At 29.3% G+C, this 15,550-nt stretch overlaps 1 protein-coding gene across 1 annotated transcript; it reads left to right on the top strand.

Annotated features, from left to right (window-relative positions):
- The first annotated feature begins 11,490 nt into the window (after positions 1-11,490).
- Positions 11,491-13,112, top strand: LOC110667492 (transcription factor bHLH94). The gene is made up of 3 exons (XM_021828360.2): positions 11,491-12,133; positions 12,250-12,660; positions 12,796-13,112. Exons 1-3 carry the CDS (start codon positions 11,630-11,632, stop codon positions 12,892-12,894), a joined length of 1,014 nt encoding a protein of 337 aa, XP_021684052.2. The 5' UTR covers positions 11,491-11,629; the 3' UTR covers positions 12,895-13,112.
- Positions 13,113-15,550: the final 2,438 nt, after the last annotated feature.

Raw genomic sequence — 15,550 nt, 5'->3', positions numbered from 1 at the left:
TAAAATTTTTTTATAAATGGACCATCAAGATTGGAATTTTGCTAATGAAAAAAAAAAAAAAATAAATAAAGGAGATACGTCTATGTCCATCTATTTGTTATAAATAGATCATTAAGTCACATCTAGTGATAATGCAAAGCTTGCCATAACTTTTCTGACAGCCAATCCACTAATGGTGGGTACCCATTTTACAACTCAACTTGGGTCCAAAATTAGGACTTGGGATGTCAATTTGTATACCAAAAACATTAAAATTTTGCAATCTTTTTTAGCCAATTTACCGTCCAAATTCAATAATGAAATGGGTACCCATTTTGCAACTCAACTTGGGTCCCATGTTTTTGCCTTCAAAATCTATGCGGTTATAGCAGAGAAAAGTGAAACCTTGGTCCAACTCTCACAGACCAAAATGTTACAATTGTCCACCCAAAACGGCTCAGTGGTTCATCAAAAGATAGGTGAAAATTACGGGTCCATGGACCACATGGAGTATGGCCCATTATATCATTTTTCATTTTCTCCTTTTTGGAAGCAAGGAATGCACCAACTCCTCTTTTGAGGGTCTCTGCAAAATCTCACTCAAATGGGTGTGGTATCCCACCACCACTCAAATCCTAGATTTCATCATCTAATTACTTGTTTTATTGTATCATCAAAAACAGTCAGATTCATTCTACTTGCTCATGGACCACTAAGATTGACCATTCGGCTCAAATCGAATCGAACTATTAAAATTAAATTAATTGAATTACTGTATTTTATACATTAATCGAATCGAATCATTTTATTTCGGTTTGAATCGATCGGTCTTGATTTTTAATGAGTTTTTAATATGGACTTAATTTTTAAGTTATTTGATATGATTTGACCTTGATTTGAACTTAATAACCATTAATCAATGAAATTAAATAATTTATATATATAAAATTATATATAATTCATAAATTTCCTATAAAAATAAATTAATTTAAAAATTAATGAAGTAATTCAGTTCGATTTGATTTAACTGATTTTTTCTCTTCAAAATTAAACCAAATCGAAGTAACCAAAATTTTGAGAATGTAAAACCGAACCGAACCGAACCGAAATGAATTATCTTAAAAACTGAATTAAATTACTGAATTTAGGAGATTCGGTTTGATTTATTCGATTCAAACCGTAGAGTGCTCACCCCTATGGACCACTTTCAGGGCATGTATGGCATCTATCAACTTATCACAGATTTTAACCATTCAAACTCACTCACAGTTGCACTAAAGTTGATTCCACAAGACATTTTTACCTTGTTTTGGATGTTCAGGTACTTCCCTTGTGAAATATATATATATAGATATAGAGAGACTTATCCAAGCATTTGCTATTAGTTGCATATATATATATATATATATATATATATATATATATATATAGATATAGAGAGAGAGAGAGACTTATCCAAGCATCCCACATGAGCCTCCAAAAGTGAAAAGGCATATGCTAGCAATCTAATTGGAGAAGAGAAAGTGTTGATCTAAAAATTGAAGTCCAATAAATTTCAGGTCCAAAAACTTGTCATTATATATGATGAAATGATCAGAGTGCAAAAAAATATGGAGGGTCTAGAGAAAAAGCTTAACAAATCAATTAAGTTTGTTTCTCCCTTTCTTTATGAAATTATGAGAGGAAATAGAATAATTTCTCCCTTGCTGCAATGTCAACTTCAAAATTGGGGTCCATATATAGAATTTAACAGCCTGGATATCAAAGCACACTGCTCTTTCTAGCTTCCTCTCTATGTAGGTCTAATGTGATATTTGGAATTTTGTTTAGGTTCAAAGCAACATCATTACTGTCCTAATCATGATGATTAATCATTAGTATTTGTTGAATTTTATCCTTTTCCCTTCCTTACCCAAACCACCATTACTACTACTACTACTACACTCTTTTATTCCACCATTTTCATCTCCACCTCTTCTTCTTCTTCTTCTTCTTCTATATTAAGCTTGTTTTAGAGTCCCCAATTCATGATTAATTCCACCCAAAAATGGAATAAGATGTTCTATTTCTGAATAATTTAAAACTTATAAAACTATATCCAATTATATTACAAGTTGGAGACCCTCATCAATTCGTTAAGCAATTTTGATGTAAGCAATCCCAAACTCAACAATTGAACCTTGTCAACAATTTTTAGCACTCTTTGAATCAAAAAATTTCATACAATATCAGAGCATGCCACAGCTAGATTGTATCTCATAATTGTAACCCTAAATATGTATGATCAATATTGTCAGTTGACTGGAAGAAGACAATGTAGTCTTGTTTAAGGAACTAGTAAGGAAGGGAAACAAAATAAGAGGTGTCAACCGTCAAGAAAATAAAAATAAAAATAAAAAGCAAATCAAACAAATAAAGGTCTGAGTGTGTGTGTGTATATATATAGTTTTGTATAAGTTGCAAAATTGGCTTCGTCGATCAATACAAAACCTATTCTCTGCTCTTCACATTTCTAGTCAGTGTTTGTGCCAACACATTTTCCCTCATGGGTATGGCACAACAAGTTCAGATCTCAAATCATAATTTAATAATTCTTACCTGAATATATATGTACGAATAATATGATAAATTAATATATCTCTTAATTTGTATAAAATTTTATATTAAAGTTTTCATCTTTATTCGTAAACAAAGTAATTTGATATTTAATTTTAAACCCTACTTCCCCTTTACTCTTTCAAATCAGGATTATTTTTCTAGGAACTTGATGCATATTTTCTACACAAATAAGTTTAAGTAATTATATGTTAATGAAGAAACAAACCGTACTATAAGTTTTCATTGGTAGGAGATCCATATATGTAAATCAAGTAAAATCTTCAACCAAATCAAATTAATAATCATATTTTTATTTGTAATAATTAAAAACTAAATCCTTATAATAAAAAGAATAATTATAAAAATTGAGAGGAATAAATTCAATATCAATAAAGAAAAATAGATTTAATTTGAGAATAAATTTTTTTTAAATGAATACAAATTTGAGAATTATTAAAAGAAAAACTAAAAAAACAAAAACACAAAAACAAGAAAAGAAAAGAAAAGAAAAAGATCTACAAGAAGAAAGGAGTGACTGTACCCTCCTTTATATCTAGTTGTAAATTGAGAGAGTTTCAGTAGGGAGAGAATGTCACAATTATTTATTTATTATTGCAGTTATTGTTTCTTTTTATGATATTTAAAGATGTAAAATTGAGATTTTTTAATTTTATATATATCCCATTTATTTAAGATGCGATTATTATAAGTTTGATCCCATATTAGAAAAAATTTTATAATTATTATATTAAATATTTATATTTAAATTTATTCATTATATGTATTTTTTAATTAATTTATATAAATTTTAATATAAATATTTAATTTAACGATTATGAAATTTATTTTCATTATAAGGTTGAGTTTATATTTATATGTATTTATTTATTATTTTTAAAATTAAAAAACTGGAATAAGTTTATAATTAAGTTGAATCAAGATTATAAAGTGAAATTGAGGAAAAATGTAAACAAGGGAAAGAAAAGAAGAGTAAAAATTAGGAGAAGACCTACACATGTTATGTTATGTCCTCTCGTAGTATGTCATGTATGTCAACATCCATCACCATCATAAAACGGACGAAATTTGGATAATTTTTTTATTTTTATTTATTTATTTATTTATTTTTTAATTTAAGAAAGCTCAAAACAAGCTGTTGGGAAGAAGCGGTTTTCTGAAGCGCCGTTGTTTGAAGAAAACAATGAATGTAGCATTTGAGATTTGCCCTGGAAGAGAGGGAATTGTAGACTGACAGTCCATGAACAATACATCAAGGCCACATCATATGTCGTCCACGTGTACGGCTCTTAACGGAACATTTTTTGTGCTCCTCCAAATGCATCATGACAAAATTTCTTTATGTCTTTTCTACTATTCCTTCATCACTCAATGATGGGTCCCATTTCTTCCTCCACATTTGCCCCATTTTTATTCGTTACAATTTTAATTTTAATTTTAATTTAATCAAATAAAAACAACACATAATTTTATTTTATTTAAATAATTTAAAATAATCCACAATTAAAAATCACTTGACTGTATCTCACCCTAAAAAGCAAAACTCATTTGATTTTAACATGGGATGTGGCATGCACAAATGTCTCATTTTCATATTAATTTCATAACGATCTATTTTTATTATTAATTTATATGTATATATATTTTATTTATCGATAAAAGAAAATATATTAATTTGCTTAACTTTCTTATTTATTCTTGCCCCACTTCATCTAAATTGTTCAACTGTAATTAATGTTTTTATAATTCAAAATATTTATTTTATGAAAATAAATTTAAAAGTAATTAAATTAGTTTAATGATCAAATTATTTTCTTATAAATAATTTATTTTAAAGAAAACCAATGTAGAATAATTTTGTAAATTAATCAATGGTGGAAGGTAAAACCATAAATCCAAAATCACTTTAATTATTATCCAAATTCCTTTTTGTCCTTAGAAAAATTTGAGGGGGGGATCAAACAAGCCGACCAAACAATAGTAGCATTGGGTGGTCACATTTCCTTGGTGTAAAGTAACTCTATAGACAGAGAAAGAGAGCCATTTTAATTTGGACACTTGGGCAATCCAAAGAAAATTATTATTATGCTTTAGAAAAGAGGGTATATCTCCACCACTAGGGATACCCAAACCTTGAGAAGAATTTCAATAGATGTGGATGTATGAACTTTTTGCTCTTAGATTCATCATTCGTAATAATGAATCAAAGGTATACATATACATGTGATTGTGTGTGAATGTGTGAATAATATAGCTAGGGTTGGTAGGGCAATATAGATGGATTTGATTGAGCTTTTAGACGACAATGATTTTGCTTGTTTGTTGGGATAAAATCTTGAAAATAAAAGAAGAAAATGTTTGCCTTTTGCAGTTGATTTTCTTGTTGAATTTTGAGTGGGCTTTCTACTAATATATAGAGACGTATGAAGGTCTGGTTCAATTAATGGAACCATGTTTCTTGAAATGCTGCTGTTGTTTGCTTTCTTTTTGGTCCAAAACAAGCTACTCGAAAAGAACACATGAAACTTTAACACAGAAGAATGAGAGATGAAGGGAATATATTATAGATCATCCAGACCCCACCACAGAGCTAATAGCTTGCTGCTTTCACATGATCATCAAAGGATTAAAAGTAATGGGTCTTTGTCATTCTTACCAATCTTCCAAACCCTTTTGTTTGTTCATTAGTTTCACATGCATGATCATCAAGAAGATGCATGATCATCATAAGCAAAAAAGAAAAACAAAACCAGGCCACAAGAAAAACTTGATGAGCCTCTATATGGGTGGATCATATAATCATTAATTTTGTTTGGTATAGCAGGACATAGTCTTCTACTGATCAAACTAAATGTTCATCGTATATAACTGTGATCTCAGCCTCATCTCCTATATACTTATATTCTTGTCTTAATGATCACTGTGGAAGATGCTGAGAGACCAGGTGGTATATGTAGTGAACTTTTCGTGTCTTATGTATATTCAGCCTTTGTCTTCAACAGTAGACGCACTTGAAAATGGCATTTTCATGGTTTTGGAAAATTCAGCTTTGTCGACCATTGTGCCTACTAGAAAAATTGACATGCCAGAGAACAAAAGAATATTTTTATAGAGAATAAAGAAAAAGATAAAGGTAACCATTAATGATTTTAGCCCATTACCTTGAGCTAAGATATGCTGCCTCATCACCACAATTCCATGAAATATAATATCCATGAATGATATGGAGGCACACAACACACTCAGCTTTATATAAATATATATTATTTTAATTGGACAATTTCTTTTAATTTTGAGTTTCATTTTGGTTATATATTGCATTATTATTTTTCCTTTTTTGGGAGTATTAATTAGTTGAGTTAGCTGTATGCTGTATGCTTTAAGGATAAGCCAGAAGGAGAAATTGTTGATTTTATCTCCGCAATTATCATACATCTATTCCCACTTTGTCTTGTTAGTCGTATCCATTGTCTTATCAGTTTCTTCTTAACTCATTAAAGTTGTCATACTTTTTTATGTGTTTTCCTCTTACCATATGCTATCAAGCTCATTGGCCATTAATGGATTCATTCAAGAACTAAACAACCAACTAAGCTTCTGATTTCCTTTATCACAGCCTTATATAAAGGCGCCAATGAATTAATCATATACATCAGGAAGAAATCTCTCTCACTTATAATCAACTCACACCAGGCCAATTTTTTAAATAATAAGCAAAAATATTTAGTTACTGTCTAGTATTAAGATCTGTTTGACATTATTGTTAAAATTAAATTACTTTTTTTAATATCATTTAATTTAAAAAAAAAAGTTTTAACCCTCCTATTACAATGCCAATCAGATTCACCTCTCATTAGATCCTACTTGTGTTATCTTCCTTTCAAAGAATATTGGAATCCAATAGTTATGGGAAGATGTAATATATAATTATGTTATGAAATGGTTAAAGCCTTGACTTAAATAGTAGTATAAATTTACATATGTTACTCATTTTATTAATCTTAAATTGTTAGGTAAGGTAACTAATTAATAATTAATTATAGGAGGTGTATAAAGATACATAAGTATATTATGCTAGCTGTGATACACAAAAGACAAAGCCTAAAATTAGACCAGGAAAGGGATTAGCAACTTTCACCTCCCACCAGCAACAACAAAATCTAAATCCTTGAAATCTGTTTGTTTTCTTTCACACCTTGGATTGATACTGACAAAATATCTGGTAACCCTAGCAGGATTTTATCTCATTAACTTCAACATCAAACCCTAGCTATGCCTTCCATTCTCTGGTTTTTGGTTAATATTGGCCCCCATTGCTTTTAATGACTCACACCGACTCCCTCTATGATGCGGCAATTGTTTCTCTCCATTCTCTGAACCTCACCATAAACCCTGCTTCACAGGTTAATTTGCTACTTAAACATTACTTTAAATTAAATAAGACCCTTCTAGAAATAAATTCAGTTGACTTTCAAAACTATAAGTAATTAATCTATGCGCGTTCATCATACGTACGGTTTTAAATTAACCATCGACAATAATATTTCTGTTACTTAAATTACTTAAAATATCATTTTCAATCTATTATAATATTTTACTCGAAATTTATTAATTTCCATTAGTGGTTAAGCATATGCTATATCCTTGGAATTTTTCTAATTAAGAAAAAATAAATATGGTAATTGTCTAAAGTATTTACCGGCCTAATGCCTACCATAATCGGCCTAGTCTCAATTATGGTCACTTCGATGATATAGTGAATGCAAAGGATTAATTTACCTAATCAATGTTTATGGTCATAGATTATGTTGCTATTAAAATCAAATTGCTTTGCTTGATTTTATTTTAATTTACAGTTCTGAAAACGACTCCAACATAATTGAATTTAAGCTGATTAATAAAAGAATAAAATTTTGATATATGGGATAATATGTTACGATATTGTAACCTTATATTACAGATTCACGTATGGTTCCTATGAATCGAATCTATCATAAAAAAATAAGCAACATGAACATTATTGGGAAGCAAAGGGATATGGGTTGGTATGGGTCTCTTGCCTGCAATAGGCGACTGCCAAGTTATCCTCTAACACCAATTAAGAGGCACTCATTGGTCAATTTTCCAATTTTATGGATGTAATTTTGAAAAAAAAAAAAGTAGGTATTCAATAATCGAAAAAGATTATAAATAAAACGTTAGCATTACATGTCATTAGCTAACTAATAATAAATAAATAAAAAGAAGTACGTTAATGATTTGATTAATTGGTTAATAATATATATGAGGGACAAGATTGCCATAGGTCTCTAATAAACTTTGAAAAAAATCAAAATTGAAAAATAATAGAAAAAATTAAAATGGGGTCAATCCAAATTGATTTGAACTCTTTGTATAATTAATGAGAAAACTCAATATCATCGAATCTTTTAAACAACCATAATCTTGATACATTCAAACTAGAGCCAGTTGGGTCTAATCTAATTTATTTATTAGTTTTAGATTGATACATTCAATCTGGAGAGATTTTTTTTTCAAAGGAAATTACTAAAGATTTTTTTTTCTTTAATTAGATTGAGTTAAAAATTAGAGGAGTTGACTATCCACCCATTTTGAGTTTTGGGTTTGACGTATTCTAACTTGTTCTAATGTTAACATAATATAGAAATAGTATTGATTGATTATTAGTATTTTTAGTAGGAGTTGGAGGAGTGCGGACCTGAACCTGATTTTGACAGATAAGTAATATGATTTTAATTATTAGACCAAATCAAGTTAAACAATTATTTATATTTTGTTTAAATATATAATTTCAAATGCCGATAAGAAAAATATAACTTCATGATTAATTATCAATAGGTTAATAATTCAGTAATTGAGTGTTTATAAAAGTTAGAAATTTTAACTAATAAATTTCAGCTTAGAAATATTGCAATTATCTTCAAAACTGTGAAATTTCAAGTTTAAATTTCGATTTAAGTTAAATAAATAAAAAAATAAAATTCTAACAACTCTTATTTTCTTAAAAATTACAGAAATACCAAAAAAAAAAAAAAAGTCACTCTTTCATTTAATTTAGAGCTAATAATACCTGATGGCACCTCCTCTAGTTTCAAAGGCTTGGATTTTTTCAATCAGACATATCTTTCATGCTGGATCTGGATTGTATATGGCAAGCTTGCTGGATTATTTATTGTAGGCTAATCTTTGGCATACATGATGTTTCCATGGTAGGTATTCTCGTCTATACCCAGATGTGTAAACTATTTCATAAAAAATATTATTTATATGCAAGTTATTTTTTCAAAATAAACGGAATCTTAGATTACTAGTATGGTACTAACTTTTAAGATTGTAATTCTAAAAATATGTTAAAAAAGAGTGATATGGACAATAATTATTATTTATTTTTACTGTTACTCAAAGTTAATGAAAAGAAATGATAAGCACATCAATGTGTAAGAACAATATGTCCTTGAATTTACACATATAGATTATGCTAAGAATCAAAAAGTTAAAAGATGAGTGCAAAAGTACTCTATTTTGTAACTTAAAAACAGGGATGAACAGACACCAACATGTACAAGCACATATAACAATAATATAATTTAATTTTAGTACTATTTTAAGCTCATAACCCTTCAAGATAATCAACCAAATGTTCAAGTAACTTAGCATAAAATGTATCAATGTAATTAAAGTAAAGTGTTAATATAAAAAAATAGGGTTGAGAAAGTATAATATAAAGATTTGTAGCGTTCAATCTTTGATGTCTATATTCACTTCTCAAAGTTTCTCTTTGGGTTTTTTTTCTTCACTAAGTAACTCTTTTTAAGAGTAAGAGTCAAGTCAATTTATGCCAAAAATATTCACTTGGTGCCTTCAACCAAGTACAAGGGCTCTTATACCAACTTTTAAGTCAAGTTTCGTTAAAGTGCTTGATAATTTTTACAACGCCTTTGAATACTCTCCACTCACAAATATATATTCAGAAGGCTAATAAAAATAGAAAAAATGGGTTTCTAAAAATATGCACAAAGCTTTCAAAACAACTTCAATAATTCTCACGAAATAAATGGTTTTCAATGCTTCAAAATGTGTAAAATCCATTTATTTATAGTGCCATTTGAAAACTAGCCATTGGAGACTTAGATAATAAAAGACAGTTTTAAATTTTGGAGTTTTAAAAGTATTAATTGGAAATGAAGTATTTTTTTTTATTTGGAAATTAAGAGAAAATAAAGGGAAGAGAGAAAATAACTCTTATTTTTTTATTATTTTTTTTAATTTAAAGAGAAAATAATAAAAGTATGAGATTATACATTAAAATTATAATATTATTCTTTTTAAAATTTTTTTTTTAAAATACATAAAATAAAATTATAAAATTATTATATTTTTTTATTTTTCTCTTTTTTTATTTAAAAAAAGGTAAAACAAATAATAAAAAAAATATTTTTTATTTTTTATTCTTTATTTATTTATTTTTTAATTTCACAAACAAAGTGTAAATGTCAATCAATAATAATAATTGGCCCTATAAAAAATGTTGGACAAGAAAGAAAGAGAAAAAAAAAAAAAAAGAAAAGCAGAAGATGTGTGTATGTAATTGCAAGGCCACATGGATTCCCAATGTACATGTGTCTCTGACACACCAAACCAAAGCTATACAACTTTTATGTTTGTGTGATGACACTGTTGGAATCTCTGCTCTGGCAGACTTTTATTTTCACAAATCTCGATGACTCCTATCCTACTTCCCAACCCATTATTATCCAATCACCAAAGCTAGCTTCTTTATTTTTCTTTTCTTAGTTACTTTCTAAAAATTAAAATTCTTAATTATTCAATTAATTATTACCTTTATCTATCTTTATTTCTCATTTTTTAAAAATTATTTTATTTAAAATTATTTACCAGTTTAAAAGATTAACATATATTAATACCCTTATTTTTATTAAATAAATAATTATAATTATAATAATTTATTTTATCATTATTTTCTCTTAATTAAGCAAGAAGAAAGATAATTTAATTAAATTATGAATAATTTTATTATAATTTAAGTGATTTAATTACTTCTTTTAATTATTATATAAAATTTTTAAATAACAAATAAAAGTGACGAAAGTAATATTAAGTAACGCAAATTTTACATTCACACATGCTAATTTTATTTTTTAATATATAAAATTAACTTTCTCAAATTTTCAATATTAATTAAATTTTATGTTTAAAATTTAATTTATTTTATTTATTTTTTATTGAGAGTTGGTAGAGTAGGGACTTGAATATGAGTATATTAAATGAATAATATATTTTCAATGATTGGACAAGCTGATCTTTACAATTTGTTTTGTTTATTATTGTGCAAGAGACGGTGGTTGATGATGAAGTAGCTAGCAAGCATTTGAAATACAATTAATTTACTAACTATATATGCTCCATCATGTCAATTTCAGCGAGAATTAATGGAAAACATGGAAAAAATTAGCAGATTTTATATCTCTATCATAGGAAACATGAATGATGTTCAAATCAAAATTTGTCTCAATTGAGTTATTTCCTCATATTTTGAACATCATTTTCAGTCAATTATACGGTTTATTTTTCTTTTTATAAAAAAGGTAAGTGTATCATTGGTGCAAGTATTACAAAATACTACTGTCCACGAAGCTGGAGCACAGCCCCATATGTACACAAACGTATAATTATTCAGAATACATAAAGAGGAGAAAAAGCCGATACTCTCTCTTAATATATATATATATTTCTTGTACTAAAGAAAATGAAATTAATATATATTTTTGATGATATGGGCATCTAATTTTGATTAAAATTCAATACTATTTCACGTGCAATATATCCTGTAGATTTTGATTCAGTAATAAGGTCTTTAAAAGCTGAGTTTCTCCATCCATACAACACTCAAAAAGCAAACACCTCTCTTTTTTGGGGTTTCTGTACATTTTAAAGAACAAAAGTTTATTTTTTTTCTACCAGGGAAAAAAGAGAGAAAGAAAGAGAGAAAGGGATGGCACTAGAGGCTGTGGTCTATCAACAAGACCTGTTTGGTCACAATAGCAAAGAACTCTACAACTTGCTAGGAGGGAATTGGAGCTATGACCATAGCCTGGAAAAGGAAGATGCCAAAGCGTGCTCTTTTGATAATTTTCTCCACAACCAAAATGAAAATTTCCTTCATGGGGGTTGGAACTCTTCCTCACCACCTCCCATGTTCCCTCATTTTAGTGAAATGCTTCAAATCAACCCATCCCCAGATGCTAACAATGCTAATAATGGACTTACTTCGACTCCAGCTGCTACTGACTTATTGCCTGATCATCACTTATTGGGTCACTCCTCATCAACCATCCCTGCTCGTGCCAAGAGACGTCGATCTAGGACTAGAAAAAACAAAGAAGAGATCGAGAATCAGAGAATGACTCACATTGCAGTGGAGCGCAATCGAAGAAAGCAAATGAACGAGTATCTCTCCGTTCTTCGATCTTTAATGCCTGAGTCTTACGTTCAAAGGGTATCTCTCTCTCTCTTTCATCTCCTACTATAGTTTACAGAGTTCCTTCTTCTTTTTAATTTCTTGTTATCGAATACACGGATGGTCACTGAATTGTACTGGGATTATCTTACTAGGGTGACCAAGCATCAATTATTGGAGGAGCCATTAATTTTGTGAAGGAGCTGGAGCAGCGATTGCAATTACTTGGTGCCCAGAAAGAAACAAGTGAAAAATCTGATGGTGTTCAAGCCTCTTCGCTGCCTTTCTCTGAATTCTTTACATTCCCACAGTACTCTACGAGTTCAACTCGGTGCGAAAACTCGGTGGCAGCAATGAATGAAACAATGAGTGCGAAACAGTCTACTAGCGTAGTTGATATAGAAGTGACCATGGTGGAGAGTCATGCAAACCTCAAAATAAGATCGAAAAGGAGACCAAAGCAGCTGCTGAAGGTTGTTTCTGGGTTGCTTACTATGCGTCTGACCATCCTTCACCTAAATGTCACAACACTTCACCAAATCGTACTTTATTCTCTAAGTGTGAAGGTTAGTTCATTAATTAATTTTTTTAAAATTAGTTAATAAAAATTAAAAAAAAAGAACCCAAGTAATAATAGTTGGTTTGGGAAAAAAATAGAAATAATAGTTGGAAGAATTTTTTATGGTGGAATTTGAATGCAGGTGGAAGATGACTGTAAGCTGAGTTCAGTGGATGAAATTGCCACAGCAGTGTATGAGATGCTAGGTAGGATTCAAGAAGAGTGTTCTACGATGAAATGATAAAATTATTAAGTTCTATTTTTATTTTGTAATTTGGTTATCTTTCTTTTCTGGCTTTGCCTTAGTAGATGATCATATGTGGGCATTTAATTTCTTGATTTTTAGGCTGCTGGCCTTTGAAAGGCTCACTGCAACTAATGTCTCTCTTCCATTTCATCTTAGTGTTAGCTTGTTCAGCTACTGCTCTAATTTGGAGGTTCCTGTTTCTTTGCTTGCAACTGTTTTCACCTTTTGCCTTTTTCTGGTTTACCATAGATGAGCATCTTGTGTATGAGCCACACATAAATGCTTGGTCAATTCAAACCTTCTTTCATGTTTTGCCAATAATATTTTTTATTTATATTAAATTATAATCTTCTTGTACTATATATATACACCCACATATATCAACAATTTATAATGGAGTATGTTCTCAAATGGGCCATGGATGTGAAACTTTATGCCAATTGAACCTTTCAAATCTGTCAATCCTCTGGATAATATATGTTCCCCCTCTATATGGTTTTAGTTCCTTAATTTAATTAATATAAGATTATAAAGATTTTTATTTTCAGTTCTCATTTAGTATTAACTACACACTGTTGAGATAGCAATTTAGTTGAGTGCATGTCTTGCAATATTGTAGAACATCAAATATTCAATCCCAATTATATTTCCAACGTCCTCCTTAATTAAGAAGTATATAAAAAAGAAAATTATATTATAATTTGTTATTGAGTTGGTTACTCTTTAAGTTGGTTGTTTCGGGAAGGTCTATCAGCTGCGATTTTAGTTGAGGGTTTTATGCTAAGTTTTTCCTGTTTTTATCATTAATAAAAAATTCTGATTATTAAAAAAAAATTTCACTATAAAAATTTGTACAATTCAGTTTATGACTCATCTCTAGAAAGACGCATAGATCTGTGTGGTGGAGAGAGTACTAGAATTCACAGGCATAGTCTATATATCATCATTGTTTAATGAGTAAGAAGCATACTATGAGAATGAAGATTTTCATCTGAGAAAAGCTTCAGGAAAATCTATCAAAAGCTTCGTGAAGGTGAAGTACCAGAGAAGGCTGCTATATATATACATGTAGACTTACAGCTTTGGAAGAGCTAACCTTTCTCTGAATCATTACATTCTTTTAACATAGTTGAAAGATATGTATCGATATCTTGAATCAGAAGAGCATATGGAAACCAAAAAATGATAATTTTTTTTTTAAATTTTGTATATATATTATATATATGTCTAGCTAGATTAACTTTATATATATGTGGCATCAAATCAAAATCATTTGTGCATTGGAGATCATTATAGGCCCATGAAGACGTACAAAGTTCATGGTAGAATCCCGAGGCAAAAAGTTGATGGGGGTGGTGGGGATTATCGTCTTTAAGAGAACAGAATAAAAGAGAATAAAGTTGATGATTGAGAATTGTTAAAAGGGACAATTGACAATTATGTCTCATGTTTGGTTAATGCATGGTAATAAGCATTAGGCATTGAGTAAATTTAAACTTTTTCCAGTTTGGATTAATATTAAGCAATCTTTATTTATATATATTTCCTTCTTTTTATATAAAACAAATTATTTGGGCAGCAACCATTAAATGTTAGCAGTTTGAACTTGCAGGGTCCAACTTTAACATGAAGACAAAGACAGATTCAAATGGTGATACTAAAACAATGAGTATAATTAACAATCATATATATCACTAATAGAAATATTGCCAAAGAAATCAACTTATTACTTTAAGCCTCTTTTGCAAACAGGGCTGAAAAAAAGGGCCATCTCTTGGCAAGCATGCGCCAACTGAATGAATGTAAAATGAACAAGGGAGGATGTTTCTTACTGTTTAACTTTATATGTGGGGCTATAATTGTAGATGAGCAATGTTTTTATATTATATCACATTTCAAAAGACAGAGTACAAGTCTAATTAATTAAGCCTCCATGTATATGCATAATATTATACTTAAAAGGATTTTTAGAAGATTCTAAGTTGTATAACTGTAGGCCCCTCTGTTGTTCATATCTGTTTTTATCTTATTTGTTTTCTAGTGAAAAATGGGCTTTAAAGATTCCAATCCAATTCTCTCTCTTTCTATCAGACAGACACATTTGTACTGTTTACTAATAGAAAATTGCCTTGCCTTGTGAAAAACACTGAAATCTTTTAGTAACTCAAAGTACTACTAGGGATGAGCTTAATGCATCCAAAAGGAAGGAAAATATAAAAAGAGATGCAAGATTACAAAATTATATACAGCACAAGTGATAATCTTGTTTTTATCTGATAGAATAATAATGCAGGGAAGTAGTAAAGATGTAAAAGGAAGTCCTGGACAATTACCCTGAAGAAAATAAAATGACAAGTTCATTGAAGAAAATTTTGAATCTGAATACAAATCTTCTTGAAATATATATAAACAGGGTATACAAAAACCTAGTTCTTGAAACGATTTTATATACAAGCCTCTCCATCCACCTGTCAATCATGGAATGTGCAGATATTAAAAACTAAAGATGAAATCATTAATGTGCTCAATTTTCTATGCTAATTAATCAATGGAAAATTTTTAAGAATTTGACTTCGAGAATTCATGGGAAAACTACTATGTTTGATGAGGGTTTTGAAGCAATTTGCCAAATAAATGATCGTTTTGGCAA

This window comes from Hevea brasiliensis, chromosome 5, assembly GCF_030052815.1.
Source record: "Hevea brasiliensis isolate MT/VB/25A 57/8 chromosome 5, ASM3005281v1, whole genome shotgun sequence".
NCBI lineage: Eukaryota > Viridiplantae > Streptophyta > Magnoliopsida > Malpighiales > Euphorbiaceae > Hevea > Hevea brasiliensis.
Note: the sequence above shows the minus strand (reverse complement) of the source record. Positions and strands in the feature narration are given on the sequence as shown.